General features: G+C 51.4%; 3 protein-coding genes across 10 annotated transcripts in view; 2 read left to right on the top strand and 1 right to left on the bottom strand.

The window, feature by feature from the left end:
* Taok2 (TAO kinase 2) overlaps nt 1-11,435 on the top strand; it is a 19,530-nt gene extending 8,095 nt beyond the window's left edge. The window contains exons 9-20 of one of the 5 annotated variants that reach the window (XR_004123343.1): nt 900-993; nt 1,084-1,165; nt 1,793-1,960; nt 2,084-2,368; nt 2,531-2,689; nt 4,555-4,920; nt 5,010-5,213; nt 5,465-5,704; nt 8,765-8,977; nt 9,673-9,779; nt 9,915-10,097; nt 10,180-10,320. Coding sequence is in view for 4 of the 5 variants with exons in the window: in XM_031388321.1 (XP_031244181.1) it covers nt 900-993; nt 1,084-1,165; nt 1,793-1,960; nt 2,084-2,368; nt 2,531-2,689; nt 4,555-4,920; nt 5,010-5,213; nt 5,465-7,183 (3,077 nt within the window). In the remaining variant the exon portion in view is untranslated. Of the gene's footprint in view, nt 1-899; nt 994-1,083; nt 1,166-1,792; nt 1,961-2,083; nt 2,369-2,530; nt 2,690-4,554; nt 4,921-5,009; nt 5,214-5,464; nt 7,629-8,764; nt 8,978-9,672; nt 9,780-9,914; nt 10,098-10,179 lie in introns of those variants that run through there. The other 4 variants (XM_031388323.1, XM_031388324.1, XM_031388322.1 and 1 more) reach the window with 4 other exon arrangements.
* Nucleotides 11,436-11,966: 531 nt separating this feature from the next.
* Hirip3 (HIRA interacting protein 3) lies at nt 11,967-14,529 on the bottom strand. The gene is made up of 7 exons (XM_031388326.1): nt 14,417-14,529; nt 14,212-14,332; nt 14,003-14,111; nt 12,831-13,759; nt 12,593-12,761; nt 12,418-12,516; nt 11,967-12,347 (listed from the first exon to the last, which is right to left on the bottom strand). The coding sequence occupies exons 1-7, from the start codon at nt 14,479-14,481 to the stop codon at nt 12,184-12,186; spliced, it is 1,656 nt and encodes a 551-aa protein (XP_031244186.1). The 5' UTR covers nt 14,482-14,529; the 3' UTR covers nt 11,967-12,183.
* A 576-nt stretch (nt 14,530-15,105) lies between these two features.
* The window catches only part of Ino80e (INO80 complex subunit E), a 9,647-nt gene continuing 8,405 nt past the window's right edge, over nt 15,106-16,347 (top strand). For all 4 annotated transcript variants that reach the window (XM_031388336.1, XM_031388335.1, XM_031388334.1 and 1 more), the window contains exons 1-3: nt 15,106-15,240; nt 15,399-15,469; nt 15,653-15,705. In XM_031388336.1, coding sequence (XP_031244196.1) covers nt 15,160-15,240; nt 15,399-15,469; nt 15,653-15,705 — 205 coding nt within the window. In that variant the 5' untranslated portion in view covers nt 15,106-15,159. The remainder of the gene's footprint in view (nt 15,241-15,398; nt 15,470-15,652; nt 15,706-16,347) is intronic.

The following is a 16,347-nucleotide window of genomic DNA, read 5'->3' as shown; positions in this document are numbered from 1 at the left end:
AACCATCTGTAATGAGATCTGATGCCCTCTTCTGGTGTGTCTGAAGACAGCTACAGTATACTTATATAATAAATAATAATAATGATAATATAATATAATTATTAATTATAAGTGGCAGCCAGTACTGTGTCAGTGGAACAGTGTTGAGGGAAGTCAGGGCAAGCTGGAGGTCTTTGTTCTTATAAAGGACCACTGATAGTTTCAGCTCCTTTTACCATATCTAATTCTTAAAGAAAAACTGGAAATTTGCATTCTTGTAATTGTTGGTAATTAAATCACTATTTAAAAGATCAAAAACAAAGCATTTGTCTGGACCTCAAGAAGCTCATGGCTCGACACTTAAGCTTCTCTCCAGTGCTCCCTTTTCTAAAAGACCTCTTCTTAGTTTCCTAGCCATTTACCTGGTTTCCCCTTACCATAACTAGCAACTTTAGTTTGGTGTTGGTTGCGTTTTGTTTTGGTGGTTTGGGGATGAAATCTAGAGGCTGGTATATGCTAAGCAAGCATTCAGCACCTGAGCTATGCCCTGAGTTCTCCCCAGGGCTACTTGTTCACTTAGTTTTAGACCGGAACTTTCTGAACAGAGTACATGTCTTTTGTTTCTCTTTCCTACACTGTAGGTCTTGCTCTTGTTTGGCCTCATACATATTAGTTTGGCTGATAACTGTGTGCTTCTTTATGCCTCTTTTGCAGTGTTTTTAGTCCCTACTCTGTCCATGTGCAGCAGATAAAATGAACATTACAGTTTTTTGAGAGGAAATTAAGATGCAGCAGGATCACTAATTGTTCAAGGTCAAACAGGAGAAAGCCAGGGAGATGAGATTTGAACCCAAGCTGTTTTGAGTTGCCATCTAGTGTCTGATCATCTGCCTCTTTTCACCTTCTTTTGTCCTCTTTAGCGGAGCGGAAGCCACCACTGTTTAACATGAATGCAATGAGTGCCTTATACCACATTGCACAGAATGAATCTCCTGCTCTCCAGTCAGGACACTGGTGAGGACTGGGCTCCTGGGCCAAGGGTTAGGTCATAGGATCTACCTGCCTGGCTCATGCCTTCCTGTCGCTTACTTTTCGGGATATCAGGTCTGAGTACTTCCGGAATTTTGTTGATTCCTGTCTTCAGAAAATCCCTCAAGACAGACCAACCTCAGAGGTTCTTTTGAAGGTGAGCACATTTAGTGTTCTGGAACTGGTGGCTGGTAGAGCCACAGAAAACTCATATCAGTGAATCCAAATTCTTCATCCAGGAAGCTTTCTTTATCTATTTTGCCTCAGGCCCTGATGCCTCACTTCCTTGTGTTTTGCTAGATTTTTATCTGCCATACTGTTTTAATTTAATAATTTGTTTTCACATTTTTCTTAGTCAGAGACCATAAATGTTTGATCTCCCTTAGATGTTTTCCAATCTGCTAGAGCCTCATTCCCTTCTCAGACCCAGTGTGTCTTAAGAAGCTCTAGTTAGCATGAACACACTGCTGAATTGACCTGCTGGATTTTAAAGGATAACTTTTGAGGGCCTAAAGAGGTCTTATGATTCATCCAAAGGCATTTGGCCTTTGGTAACCACAGCTGGATTGGCATCTACATCTCCTGAATATCTTGCCTTCAGCAATGCCTGGAGAAATGACACTGTCTGGATAGTAAAGACAGTTTCTGAGGGGAGAAAGATAAGACCTGGATGAGCGTGCAGCTGTAATGGGCAGGGGCCTCAGGCTAGGAGGTGCTGAAGGGATGGAATCTAGAGGGGCTGAGGGAGAACTGACAGCAGATCTCAGGTGTTCTGTTTGCTTAGCACCGCTTTGTGCTCCGGGAGCGGCCACCCACAGTCATCATGGACTTAATCCAGAGGACCAAGGATGCTGTACGGGAACTGGATAACCTGCAGTACCGAAAGATGAAGAAGATACTGTTCCAAGAGGCACCCAATGGCCCTGGTGCTGAGGCCCCAGAGGAAGAGGAGGTGACCTAACTTAACCTGACACCACCCCACCCAAGAAGGGCTTGGCCCTTCTTCCCCATTTGTCTTCACCTTCTTTCCTTGTGCTACTCCATATCCTTGTCCTTCCCTTTCCCTGCCCAACAGCTCACACCCTGTTCACAGGAAGCAGAACCTTACATGCACCGAGCAGGGACACTGACAAGTCTAGAGAGTAGCCATTCAGTGCCCAGCATGTCCATCAGCGCCTCCAGCCAGAGCAGCTCAGTCAACAGCCTCGCAGATGCCTCAGATAATGAAGAGGAGGAGGAGGAGGAAGAGGAAGAGGAAGAGGAAGAAGAAGAAGAAGGCCCTGAATCCCGAGAGATGGCCATGATGCAGGAGGGGGAGCATACAGTCACTTCCCACAGCTCCATCATCCACCGGCTGCCGGTATGCAGGTCACCCTGAGCAGCTTAGTGGACACAAGGCCAAGCCTGAGCTGGTTTGCTCAGGAACTGGCTAGGTCCCTGTTCTCCAGTGTGTCTGCTTCTCCTTTCAGTCTGAAGGAGTCTCCTGAGTTTGGGGCATCCCTTTCTTCTTTCCTTTTTCTAGGGCTCAGACAATCTATATGATGATCCCTATCAGCCAGAGATGACCCCAGGTCCACTCCAACCACCTGCAGCTCCTCCCACCTCCACCTCCTCTTCTGCTCGCCGCAGAGCTTATTGCCGCAACCGAGACCACTTTGCTACCATTCGTACTGCCTCCCTGGTAAGTGTGGCCATTTTTTTGTTTTGTTTTGGTTCGGTTTTGGTTTTGGTTTTGGTTTTGGTTTTTTCAAGGCAGGGTTTCTCTGTGTAGCCCTGGCTGTCCTGGACTTCATTCTGTAGACCAGGCTGGCCTTGAATCCACCTGCCTCTGCCACCCAAGTGCTGGGATTATGAGCCACCACTGCCCAGCAAGTGTGGTCATCTTCACTCAGCTTCATGATAGTTTTTTTCTTTTCTCTTTTACTTGGTACATCAGACAGAAGTCCAGCAGTTACCTTCTCTGTGGCACATGATTTAAGGCTAGATTCTACCCTCACTTTGCTGCTGTCTTTGCTGGCTCCCTTCTCCAAGCAGACTGTCTTAGTCACACTACCTAATCTGTGTATTCCCAGCCTGGCAAATTGTTTGCTTTCAAGGCCTTGTTGAAATAACAGCTTGTGGAGACCTTCCTGGACCCCTCTGGCTGGTCGGGTGCTTTGCACGTCTGGACAGGCGTGTGTATCCTGCGGTGGTAGTCCCATGTCAGTGTGCAAGCTAGCCAGATTCAGTGCTTCAGAGTGCAGGAGTGGAGCTCAGGGATCTGCCCCATGCCAGTGACTTGTTGTCAGGCCTACACACGTGCTTATGTTTAATCTTTCCAGCTCTCTTGGCAGGGGAAGGATTGAATTCCATTTGAGAGTTGAGGCTGCTAGACCAGCGTGGGGTGGTACCCAGAGGAGGGCTCCCCTTCTCTGAGGAGAGAGAGAGCAGGAAAAGGAGGAAGGGACTTGTAAGGGTGGGGCTGGGAAGAGAAAAGGGGGGCGCTGTGATTGGGATATAAAGTGAATTAAAAAAATAAAAAAAAAGAGTTGAGGCTACTATAGCTTGGGGTGGCTATTATCCAACATACTTGCCCAGTACCCTTGGGGGGGGTATTCTGTTCCTATAAATAGGATCTTAGTCTTCAAAAATTTATTTTTCTCAACTCATGGAGAAAGGAGTTATTTGCTTATTGAGATGGGTTCTTGTTAAGTAGCTCAGTCTTGAACTTGTAATCCTTCTATTGAGTCCTAGAATTTATAGGCATGTGATACCATGCCCAGCAAGTTTAGGCTTCTCATAAAACATAGCTTTCTGATTATGCTCTTGATAAGCCATAGGTCACATTCCAGTTTTGATGGCATTTGAGTACCAACAGTCCCTTTGGAGACCACTGGACAAGTCTGATGTGTTCTTCAAGCTTTTGCTTGCGACTGGAGGTGGATTGCTAGGACCACTCTTGAGCTGATGTTGCTGCTTTGTCCTATGCAGAGAGATTTGGTTTTCCTGGGCCTTGGCCTCCTACATTACTTAAGAGCCACTGATAGAACAGTTGAAATGAGACCAGAAGTCAGCAGAGGTCTTGATCTAGCATCTAAGAACCCAGATCCTAGCTTACTTAGTACCTGGAGCGTGATGTACCCTCAGTAGTGTTGGTTGAAGGGAGGGTGCTAGCCAGCATGCACACTTAGCTATGCAGAGGTGTTGGCCCATGTAACAGATGAGAGAATTGGTAGTTTGAGAAGTTAACTTGCTTGAGATTAAGTGATAATAATGGGCAGAGCTGGGGTCTGAGCCCAGGAGCATCTTATTCATTCTTTTGCACTAATCTGAATGTTTCTGCATTTGCACCAGGACCTGTGCTTACCACCTTTTATCACCTCAGTCTGCTACCCCAACCCATGATGGAGATAATTATTCATTTGAGGAAATAGATTCAGAGAGTTTAGTGTGAAGAAGACACTTAATAACAATGAAACTATGAGTCTGAGACCCTTGTTCTTTATGTCTGTGTGAGTAAAGTGGGGCTAGGATGAGTCTCACCGTTTATCCTCTCTTCTAACCTAGGTCAGCCGGCAAATCCAGGAGCATGAGCAGGACTCGGCCCTGCGGGAGCAGCTGAGTGGCTACAAGCGGATGCGGCGTCAGCACCAGAAGCAGTTGCTGGCCCTGGAGTCCCGTCTGAGGGGTGAACGTGAGGAGCACAGTGGGCGGTTACAGCGGGAGCTGGAGGCACAGCGGGCTGGCTTTGGGACTGAGGCTGAGAAGCTGGCCCGGAGGCACCAGGCGATTGGTGAGAAGGAAGCACGAGCTGCTCAGGCTGAGGAGCGGAAGTTCCAGCAGCACATCCTGGGGCAGCAGAAGAAGGAGCTGGCTGCCCTGCTGGAGGCGCAGAAGCGAACCTATAAGCTTCGGAAGGAGCAGTTGAAAGAGGTTTGGCCAGAACTGCCCTGGGTGAACCAGGGCCAGCAGGTAGGCAAGACAATGGCAGGCACTGACCCATTCCCCTACTGCCCTGCCAGGAACTCCAGGAGAACCCTAGCACACCCAAACGAGAGAAGGCTGAGTGGCTGTTGAGGCAGAAGGAGCAATTGCAACAGTGCCAGGCAGAAGAGGAGGCAGGGCTGCTGCGGAGGCAACGTCAGTACTTCGAGCTTCAATGTCGTCAATACAAGCGCAAGATGCTCCTGGCTCGGCACAGCCTAGATCAGGACCTGCTTCGAGAGGTAGACATGACCCACCTGCCCTTCTCCACACGGTCAAGGGCCTAGCACCTCTCTCCTTTCATTTGCCTTCCTAATGTCTTCTTTCTCGTCTACCCTCCTTGTGTTTTGATTTGGTGCCTTTTCAGCATCCTTGATTTCTGTCCCCACTGGGCCCTGATAGGATGCCCTTGTCTCATTCTTCACTTCCTCTCTGCTAAAGAATGTTGTGCCCATAATTCTTCAATACCAAGAAGGCTCCTCTTCTGCCTTAGGACTTGAATAAGAAACAGACGCAGAAGGACTTGGAGTGTGCTCTGCTGTTACGGCAGCATGAGGCTACCCGAGAGCTGGAACTGCGGCAGCTCCAGGCTGTCCAGCGCACACGTGCTGAACTCACCCGCCTTCAGCACCAGACAGAGCTAGGCAACCAGCTGGAGTACAACAAGCGACGGGAGCAAGAGTTGCGGCAGAAGCACGCGGCCCAGGTTCGCCAGCAGCCCAAGAGCCTCAAAGTACGTGCAGGCCAGCTACCCATGGGCCTCCCTGCTACTGGGGCTCTGGGACCACTCAGCACAGGCACCCCTAGTGAAGAGCAGCCCTGCTCATCTGGCCAGGAGGCAATCCTGGACCAAAGGATGCTGGGAGAGGAGGAGGAGGAAGCAGTGCCAGAGAGAAGGATTCTGGGAAAGGAAGGGACTACTTTGGAGCCAGAGGAGCAGAGGATTCTGGGGGAAGAAATGGGAACCTTTAGTTCCAACCCACAAAAACATAGGAGTCTGGTTAATGAGGAAGATTGGGATATATCTGAGGAGATGAAGGAGATTAGAGTCCCATTACTGGCATCCCAGGAGAGAAATATTATTGGCCAGGAGGAGGCTGAGGCATGGAGTCTGGAGGCGTGGGAGAAGGAGGGTGGAAACCTTGTGGATGTAGAGTTCAAGCTTGGCTGGGTCCAGGGTCCAGTTCTGACTCCAGTCCCGGAGGAGGAAGAGGAGGAGGATGAGGAGGGAGGGGCTCCAATTGGAACCCCCAGGGACCCTGGAGATGGCTGTCCTTCCCCAGATATCCCCCCAGAACCACCTCCATCACATCTGAGACAGTACCCTGCTAGCCAGCTCCCTGGACTCCTGTCTCATGGCCTCCTGGCTGGCCTCTCCTTTGCAGTGGGGTCCTCCCCTGGCCTCCTGCCCCTACTCCTCCTGCTGCTACTCCCGTTGCTGGCAGCCCAGGGTGGAGGTGGCTTGCAGGCAGCACTGCTGGCCCTTGAGGTAGGGCTAGTGGGTCTGGGGGCCTCCTACCTGTTCCTTTGTACAGCTCTACACCTGCCCCCCAGTCTGTTCTTACTCCTGGCTCAGGGCACTGCACTGGGGGCTGTCCTTAGTCTGAGCTGGCGCAGAGGCCTTATGGGTGTGCCTCTGGGCCTTGGAGCTGCCTGGCTCCTAGCTTGGCCCAGCCTGGCTTTACCTCTGGCAGCTATGGCAGCTGGTGGCAAATGGGTACGGCAGCAAGGCCCCCAGATGCGTCGGGGCATCTCTCGACTCTGGTTGCGAATTTTGCTACGCCTGTCACCCATGGTCTTTCGGGCCCTACAGGGCTGTGGGGCTGTAGGAGACCGGGGGCTGTTTGCCCTATACCCTAAGACCAATAAGAATGGCTTCCGAAGTAGACTACCTGTCCCTTGGCCCCGTCAGGGAAATCCTCGCACTACTCAACACCCACTAGCTCTGTTAGCCAGAGTTTGGGCTCTGTGCAAGGGCTGGAACTGGCGCCTAGCACGGGCTAGCCACAGATTAGCTTCTTGCTTGCCCCCTTGGGCTGTTCATATACTAGCCAGTTGGGGCCTGCTTAAGGGTGAACGTCCTAGTCGGATCCCTCGGCTGCTACCACGCAGCCAGCGCCGTCTTGGGCTCTCGGCTTCCCGACAGCTACCACCAGGGACTGTAGCTGGGCGGAGATCTCAGACCCGCAGGGCCTTGCCTCCCTGGAGGTAACCAATTCTAATCCTCCACCCAAATTTAGGGCACTGAGCACTTTATCTCCCATGACTCAGTAAAGTTTCTCCAGCCCCCAGCCTCTCCTCCCCTTCTGACCTTTCTTCCTCAATATGTTTCCCCAAGTTCAATCCCGGCCCCAGATCTAGATCTCTAGACAGGCAGCCTCCTCTACTATGGAGTCCAGAAATGACACTCTGTGTTTTCCCCAGTCCCCTAAGTTATTGCTGTCCCCTGCTGTGTGTGTGCTCATCCTCACCCTCATTGGCTCAGGCCTGGGGCCAGGGGTGGCAGGGAGGGAAGTCATGGGGGTTTTCCCTCTTTGATTTTGTTTTTCTGTCTCCCTTCCAACCTGTCCCCTTCCCCTCCACCAAAAAAAGAAAAAAGAAAAGAAAAAAAAAAAGAAAAACACAAATAAAATATCTGAGCGGAACTACACCTTTGGCCCAGGCTGCCTCTGTCTGCTTTGTCCTGCCGCCTAGCCTCCCTGGTTTGCCCTGAATCTGGACCCTGGCCCTCAGCTCCATGACCTCTTCACCCCATCTCCTTTGTCTTCACTCCTTTCACACCTCAGCCTCATCCTCTGCCTTCATAGATTCATTGCACCATGACCACAAACAGCTCTGGGCTGTGAGCCCCTGTGGAGCTTCCACAAAACTTCCTGATCTCACAGTTCCTGTTTGTGGGACCCTTCCAGAGAGTACTTAGGGTTAAAGGCTTTGGTCTTTTTGCCCCTTCCTTTACTGTGAACCTATTGCTTACACAGTTTGGAACTGCGTCTCTCACCTGGGTCAGGCATTAGTCTACAGGGGTGGTTGGGACCACAGAACCTCCAGTCAAGGGTGGCGAGTTGGGGAGCAGGTAGAATGTACAAACTAGAGGTCTGGGATTGCAGTGGGCTTGGAGTTGGGGCTGACTATGTTGGGCTGAGCTGAAGTGTGGATCTGGTCGGGGGCAGCTGCTCCCAGCGGAACTTCTCAGATCTTTTCTGGCCACTCTGCTGCCCTTTTCCTTCAGTGGCCTGATATGGGGCAACCTCTTTCCCACTCCTCAGCCCAGTGCTGCTTCCTGCCTTCCTCGAGATACTGGACCTGGGCTTTCCTCTGCCTGCCCTTAGTTGTATTACCCTTTTGTGGATGTTGTGTGTGCCTTGCTCTCTCACTCAGTCCTAAACGTGACCACATGCTTCTGCCCAGGGCGATATTTTCTCCCTCCCTCTTTGCATGACCAGAGCTTCTTTTGTATACTCAGCCCTCTAAAGATTCTCAGCTCCTGTCTGTAAGATCTTTACGTCTCTTCTTGTGCATCCCATGCAATTCTGGATGTACTCAGAGCCTCTCTTGTTCCTCCACCTCTCTTGCCCATGGAGACTTTCATCTCTCAACAGTTCCATCTCTCCATGTCTGTCTGTGTACAGCTCCCCCCGCCCCCTCTGTCTAACATGTTTTCTGTTTCTCTCCCTCTCCCTGTCTCTGCTTCTGTCTCCTTCCTCCTTTTCTTCCTTTCCCCTCGTTGTTCCTCTTCTTCCTCCTCTTCTCCTTCTCCCCTGCCCCATTTCCCCTTGATCCGTTCACTGCACAGTCAAAGGAGCTGCAGATCAAGAAGCAGTTCCAGGAGACGTGTAAGATCCAGACACGGCAATACAAGGCTCTTCGGGCACACTTGCTGGAGACCACACCCAAAGCTCAGCACAAGAGCCTTCTTAAGCGGCTCAAGGAGGAACAGACACGCAAGCTGGCGATCCTGGCCGAGCAATATGACCAGTCCATTTCAGAGATGCTCAGCTCACAGGCGGTGAGGCCTGGGGTCTGGGAGGGGGACTGGAGGTTGGTCTTTGCTTTAAACTTTGTTGCGGCAAAGGAAGGTGGGAGATGTGAACAGAACTTTTGGACTTAGGAAACTTGGGTGCTCTTTCACTACTAACGTTCTCCATAGTGGTTTTGTCTTATATTCTCCTTAGTGGCCATATTATTTCTCTTACTATTTTCCTAACGTCTTAAGAAAGTCACCCTGCCTGCTCTGCCAAGAACCACCGAAGAAAATACTGGCTGTAATATTTTTTTCTGGACCTGAGTTTACTTTGTGTGAACAGGGAGCAGGGGAGCAGATTACAGTGAGTGTGGCTCTCAGACTTCAGGAATGTGGAAAGAACCTCCTAGGAAAACTGTCCCAGCCCTGGAGTGGGCTTCAGATGCACATTGAGTCCAAAGAGCTAGAGGGCCCTGTCCTCACTCAGTCCCTCCTCTTGGAGGTAATTTTGTAGTGATTAACTTATGTAGAGTTTCCAGGGCAGATTTGAAAGATTAGATAGGAGTTTTAAAACACAATAGAATCAGACTTTACATAGTTTTCTGACTTCTTTTCCACCCAGTATCTCTTGGACATCATTCCATATCACATGTCTATCTCAGTTTTTTACAGTATAGAATTTTCCATGGAATGGATGTACCATAATTTATTTAACCCATCCCTTATTGGTGGACATTTAGGTTGTTTCCAGCATTTTGCTATCACAACGCTTCCGTGAACACTTGGAGCACATGTGCAAGTATACCTGGGGGATAGATTCCTGCAAGTGTAATTGCTGTGCCACAGGGTATGACCATCTTCCATTCTCATAGAGGTTGAGACTGCCGCTCCTTGCCACCTTAGGGCCCAGGCCTACTGGGGCAGGGGAGGATGGTGGGGACAGAGGAGGAGCTCCCTAAACCCTGTTCTCCCTGTTCTCCAGCTCCGGCTTGATGAGACCCAAGAGGCAGAGTTTCAGGCCCTGCGGCAGCAGCTCCAACAGGAGCTGGAGCTCCTTAATGCTTACCAGAGCAAGATCAAGATCCGCACAGAGAGCCAGCATGAGCGGGAGCTGAGGGAGCTGGAGCAAAGAGTAGCTCTGAGGCGGGCACTGCTAGAGCAACGGGTAAGGGGTTTGACCCCCACAAGATGGGAAAGGAAGGGCAGGCTCTCAGTTCCAGGACTCACCCCTGTTCTGGGTGTCCCAGGTGGAAGAAGAGCTGCTGGCCCTACAGACAGGGCGTTCGGAACGCATCCGGAGTTTGCTTGAGCGACAGGCCCGTGAGATCGAGGCCTTCGATGCTGAGAGCATGAGGCTGGGCTTCTCCAGTATGGCTCTGGGGGGCATTCCAGCTGAAGCTGCTGCCCAGGGCTATCCTGCCCCACCCCCAGCCCCTGCCTGGCCCTCCCGTCCAGTTCCCCGTTCAGGAGCCCATTGGAGCCATGGCCCTCCTCCACCAGGGATGCCCCCACCAGCTTGGCGTCAGCCAGCTCTGCTGGCTCCCCCAGGGCCTCCAAACTGGCTAGGGCCCCCAACACAGAGTGGAACACCCCGTGGAGGGGCTCTGCTGCTGCTAAGAAACAGTCCTCAACCCCTAAGGCGAGCAGCGTCAGGGGGCAGCAGTGGTGAGAACGTTGGCCCACCTGCTGCAGTGCCAGGGCCCCTGAGCAGAAGCACCAGTGTTGCTTCCCACATCCTCAACGGCTCCTCCCACTTCTATTCCTGAAGTACAGGGTGGTGAGCAGAGGAGTAGGGCAAGGTGGGAGTGGGTGGTGCCTGATCCTACAGGTAGTGTGCTTGAAGCCTACCCAGTGGTGGTGGGGACAGGATGTTAGCTCCAGCTCCCCCATCAGACCTCCTCATCTCATGAGCTTCTTGGGGCTGGCCAGTGACCCCAGGCCAGCTTGGGCATTGGTGCCCCAAGGCTGACCAGGAGCCCTGCCTCCCCTCCATGGTGCCAGGGTCTCCCTCCATCACCACCTATGAAAGGTGGGAACTGTGAGTGTCAAATATTCATCTGGTCCCCTAGGGGAGGGGAAGGGTGGGTCTAGATATATTATATTCAGAGAATTATACAACCCTTGTGATGGGGCCATGAACTGGGGACAACAAGGGCCCCAGACCTGGTGGAATGGCAGAGCAGGTCTGGTGCCAAAGCAAGGAGAATGGGAGGAGGCCTTCCTCCAGAAGCATCAGGGGTCTTGCGGTCAGGGTGCCTGGGTCTCACCATTCTCCTATTGCTGTCTGACTGACGTCCTGTGCCGTCTTGTCTTTTTTTTTTTTTTTTTTTTTTTTTTTTTTTTTTTTTAATTGGGGTCAGGGCTGGGGCGGGGACAAGGGAAGGACCTTGGAAAGGGCTGCTGCCGAGCCTGGGAGCAGCCATGGGAGCCCCTCTCAGCTATGGGGCTGGCACAGAGCCCTAGGGCAAGCTTTTAATAAACTGTTGGTTATTCTGACAGACCACAGGACGTCTCCCTTTTTGTCTAAGGTGTGTGTGGAGAATTTATCAGTGGCGGTATTACTTGGTTGATGTGATTGAAGTTGTAGTGATTTTAGTGGGTGCACATGTAACTGGAAGGTCATCAGCTTGTTGAACCCTTATCCTGCTTTGATTTGGGGTCCTCGCCTGCCTGGACATTTGAGGTTTGTCAGGCTCTGATTGGCCAGTCAGCCCTACCAAATCTACCTCTCTGAGGCTAAGAGACCCTGGTGGCATGGGAAGGACGATGAACTGAGCCTGAGAATGTGTGTTGTTGGTGTTGAGACCCAGGGCCTTATTCATGCTAGGCATGCATTCTTGGAGTAAATTTTACATTGTTACGGCCAAATTGGTCAGAGAAACCAACTGGTCACTGGAGGAAGAAGAGCCATATCCTCTCTGATACACAGTCTGGAATCGATAAGAAAGAGAATTAGGCTACTGCCTGGTAGCAAGGGCTACTTCCCAAATTCTTGGTCCCAAAGGACAGACAAGGCATGGCAGTTCGGGACCAGTTTGGATGAAGTAATTACAAACATTCTTTTATTGAGTCTTTAAAAACAAACCAACAGTCCCCTCAAATGCCTTGCGAGGCTGCTTGCACACAGCCCCACGCCACCTTAGAGAACATGAGGTGGAGGAGTGGTCCTGCCACCACAGCCTGGTTTAGCAAGTGGCTTCCCCTGAACAGGCGCTTGTATAACAGGGTAAGGTCCATCCTGGACATGGAATTCAGCTACTGTCACCATCACTGCTGATGATACCCCGCATATGGGACCAGTCTGGAGGTGCTTGGCGGGGCCGCTCCTCTTCAGAGTCCAGGGTTCGGTGATAAAGCTCCCCTGGGGAGATGCCTTCCCCTGAAGGGTTCCAGGCATTCCGTCTTCGAGGCCGGCCTGGGAGGTGGGGAGAGAAAATTAGTTACCTGGCCTCAGGCTCTTCTTCCCTGAGGAGGAAATTGCTTACCTGTACTGCTGATGATGTTGGCAACATCCAAGGAAGCCACTTCAGCTGCCTCTTCCCGCTGCTGCTTCAGAGCTCGGCACTTCTCCAAGGAAGGATTACCTGGAGTGGAAGCAGCCTGTGAGGCCCTCCCTGGTGCTCAGGCCCTCCCGCAGATCTCTGGCACATCCCTTCTCACCCTTCATGCCCAGCGCTTCCAGCTCAGCCCTGAGGACACTCAAGCGCTCCTTGTGGGAGCTGCAGGAGCCCAGTAGCTTCTTGTAGTTTCGGTGGGCACCACAAGCTCGAATATAACGCTTTAGTCTAACCACAGCTGGGTGGTCCTCTCCACAGCGACGAGAGCCAGCCTAATAAGGAATTTGCAGTTGAAGTCCCTTTCCCCTAGTGGAGCCCACCCACCTGCTATGTCCTCTTACCTTCTGACCTGTGGGTTCTGGACTTGCATCTGATGAAGATGAGGAACTTCGTGCCTTGCCGTTCTTGGGGCTCTTCTTGGAAGAGCGGCTCTTCCTCTCCTCTTTGGTGTTCTGTCCTGCCTGGGAGTCACTCACTTCCTTCTCCATGCCACTGTCACTATTACTGCTGCCTAGGCTGCCCATCTTTGTAGTGCCTTGAGCGGCTGCTTGAACATGGGTGCTGTCACCGTTATCCTCGCTGCTTGTGCTCTGCCTTCTCCCACTCTCAGTCTGGGTCCTGTCCTTGCTCTTTCTCTTCACTGACTGCTCTTCTTCCTCCCCACTGCTGTCCCCACTACTTACTACCCCCCCTTGCTTCTCGGCCTCACCGTCTCCCAAGCCTTCTGTTGGCCTCCCAGCCCTGCTTTTCTGCTTATAGCTCTTCTTCTCCCTGGCTGTTCTCCCTGCTTTGTCACTTCTGGATCTGGGCTCCCGGTGCTCTTTCTTCTTGGCTAGGATCTCTTCTCCACTCTCTTCACTTTCCTCCTGGCGTTTAACACCTATGGTTCCCTCCACCTTTGCTCTATTCAGTACAGCCTCCTCCTCACTGCTTCCACTCTCTTCCCTAACCTGCTTCCTATCTGCCTTGTGTGCTGCTTGCTTGTTCTTGGCCCCAGCTTTCTTTCTAGCCCCACCCTTCTGTTCTTCTCTCCTGTCATCATCTTCCTCAGTGTCCTCTGCCTTCCAGGCCTCACCTGATCTGACAGAGCCCTCTGTTTCCTCCTCACTGCTCTCGTCCAATCCCATCTTTGCACCCAGGTCTGTTTGCTGGTCTTCATCTGTGCTCTCAATTGCTTTCTTTAAGGCTCTTCTTGGACATGCTTTCTTGGTTGTCCTGTTCTTTGTTGGGGGTCCTGAGCAGTCTGGGCTGGAGGGTGTAGAGCTGGATTCTGAAACACGGGGACAGGGCTGGGATGGGTTCCTCTTTTCCCTTCCATTCAGAATAGGGTGCTTCTAGATCCACGCTGGTTAAGAGTGAAGGACAGCAAGAAGCACCGCAGATGTGGCTCCACCTGGTTCCTGACTCACTGCCCCCTAACCCCTTACTGCTTTGCAATTAATACATGCACCTTGCCTTTTGAATAAACCAATGATGGAGTTACAGACAGATACACAGGGGAGAAGGCACTAACCTGACTCTGAATTGAAGCGGAACCTTTTCCTCTCTGGATCACTGCAGGGAGCAGGAGACCTCTTCACTTTGATAAAGTCTGGCTTTCCTTCCCTGGAACCAGCATCCGCCTGTGGGTGCAGCATGAGGGCAAACCGAACCAAGATTGTATCCTGCCCCAACCCCTCAGCAACAAGCCCTGTCTCTCCTGGCCCGGGGTTAGGCCCACACCTGCATTTTCAGCAGCTCCTCCTCCACCAGCCGCTTCAACGCCTGCTTCTCCTCAGGTTCAAGATGATCCCGACCCACGTGAATCAAAAATTTCTGTCGCACGATGGAGTGTGTAACCGTGCTACAGAGACTTGTGTCAAGACAAGAATCCCAGTCTAACCCCTGCCTTTTACAACCCAGACTCTAATACCCAGACTCTATGCACCTGAGGTCGGGACAAGCTCGAAAGAAACTGCGAGTGAATTTTATCATCTCATCTCCCGGCGCCATTTTGCGTCACCAGGGATTGGTTGCTCCCGCCTTTTTAGTTCCGGGCCACTTTCGGTGCACTTGACAGTAGTTTGCGCACGCGCAGTGCCGCGGCTTCGTGAGGAAAGAGACCGTTGAGCCTCTGATGTGGAAGCACTGGGACGGAAAACTTTGCCAGATCTTGCTTTTTCCTGAACAGTTGGTGGGTCTTAAGGGAGGCTTCTACTCTTTGTTAAAACTACGTATTAAATTTTTCCTTAGAAGCCGGTTCGGCGCTGGCAGTCTCTAAGTATATTGTAATCAGTTCTTCAAGCTGCCCTGTAGTCAGGATCAACAAGTTAGGTCTCTTGTTTCGAAAGGCAGAAGGGAAAGGGTATTCTCGCCAACACACTGGATTTCTGGTTATATTCTTTTGGCTCCAAATCTTTATAATCAGTTAAGAATCAATAATTGCGCCCCACAGTGTCCAGCTCCTCTGTGACCTCAGCTCACCGCGAAGCCGCTGGAAGCTGCGTTCCTTTCAGGTCTTCCCCAGGAGGGCGGGTGGTGTGATTACGCTCTCTGAGCGCGGAGTACGCTGGGAGTTGTAGTCCGTCTCATTCGGCATTGCAAAGTCTCCGGAAGTGGGGGGGCGGGGTGAGAAGCCAGGCGGACTTGGGTAGCGGGACACTACTCCGGGGCGCTTCTCCCTGGCTGGTCATGAACGGACCAGCGGACGGCGAAGTGGACTACAAAAAGAAATACAGGAATCTGAAGCGGAAGCTCAAGTTCCTCATTTACGTGAGTGCCGGTGTGGGGCGGTTGTGGAGTGCGAGGCCTAACTCTGAGAGGACCTCAGTTTACCCATGTGGTAAAGGGGGTGAGTAGGGAGAGACGTCTCCGGGTTCTGGGCCTTTTACGGATTGCTCTTGGCTTAGCACCCGCCCTGTCCGCTACAGGAACACGAGTGCTTCCAGGAGGAGCTCAGAAAGGCGCAAAGGAAATTGCTGAAGGTTTCCCGAGACAAGAGGTAAGGCATGTTGTGGACACAAGGGCAGTGTTATTCCTAGAGAATCCGTTCTTACTCCAACCTGGAACAGGACCCCAAGTGCATGCAGTCTTAGGAGGATCCAGTGAGTCTTCTAGGAGTAACTAGGTAGAGCTCAAGAACACGAACATGGGGAATAATCGTTCTCCTTCCCACTTCTCTCAGTTTCCTTCTAGATCGACTTCTGCAGTATGAGAACGTGGATGAAGACTCTTCCGGTGAGCAAAGTCACGAACATTTTTAGGAAGACATGAGACACTGGCACTTTAAACAAATGTTCCTGGGTCCATCCTCTTAGGATCTGGAAGCTGATGCGGCCCCTCCAATGGTTCTTAAGCCTAGTTGCTACCTTCTGTTGCCTCCTTTCCGTTTTGACTTTTTCACCCCGCAGGACAAAATTTCTCTTTGGAGCCCTGGCTTGCTTGGAACTTGCTTTGTAGACCAGGCTAGCCTCAGAAGTCAGCCTGCCTCTGCCTCCCAAGTACATACCACACCCCTGGATTCTCAAGTATTTACTTATCCACTGTGTTCCAGGCATTGTGCTTGGCACAGGCTGGCAAAATGAAGGAAGCCTCTGGCTGCTTGTCGTTTTTATCAGTTGTGTATAATAAGTGAAAAAATAAACTAGAAAGATACAGTATTACCCATGCCTGTAGTACATGACAGAGGCATGGAGTTTGTTACTAAGGCCCAATCTTTAAGGAGAAGCCGGGCAGTGATGGCACATGCCTTTAATCCAGCACTTGGCAGGCAAAGACAGGTGGATTTCTGAGTTCAAGTTCAAGACCAGCCTGATCTACAGAGTGAATTCCAGGACAGCCAGGGCTACACAGAAGAGAAATCCTGTCTCAAAAAACCAA

Source organism: Mastomys coucha, unplaced genomic scaffold (assembly GCF_008632895.1).
Source record: "Mastomys coucha isolate ucsf_1 unplaced genomic scaffold, UCSF_Mcou_1 pScaffold21, whole genome shotgun sequence".
NCBI classification, from domain to species: domain Eukaryota; kingdom Metazoa; phylum Chordata; class Mammalia; order Rodentia; family Muridae; genus Mastomys; species Mastomys coucha.
The sequence above is the reverse complement of the archived record's forward strand: the minus strand, read 5'-3'. Positions and strand labels throughout refer to the sequence as shown.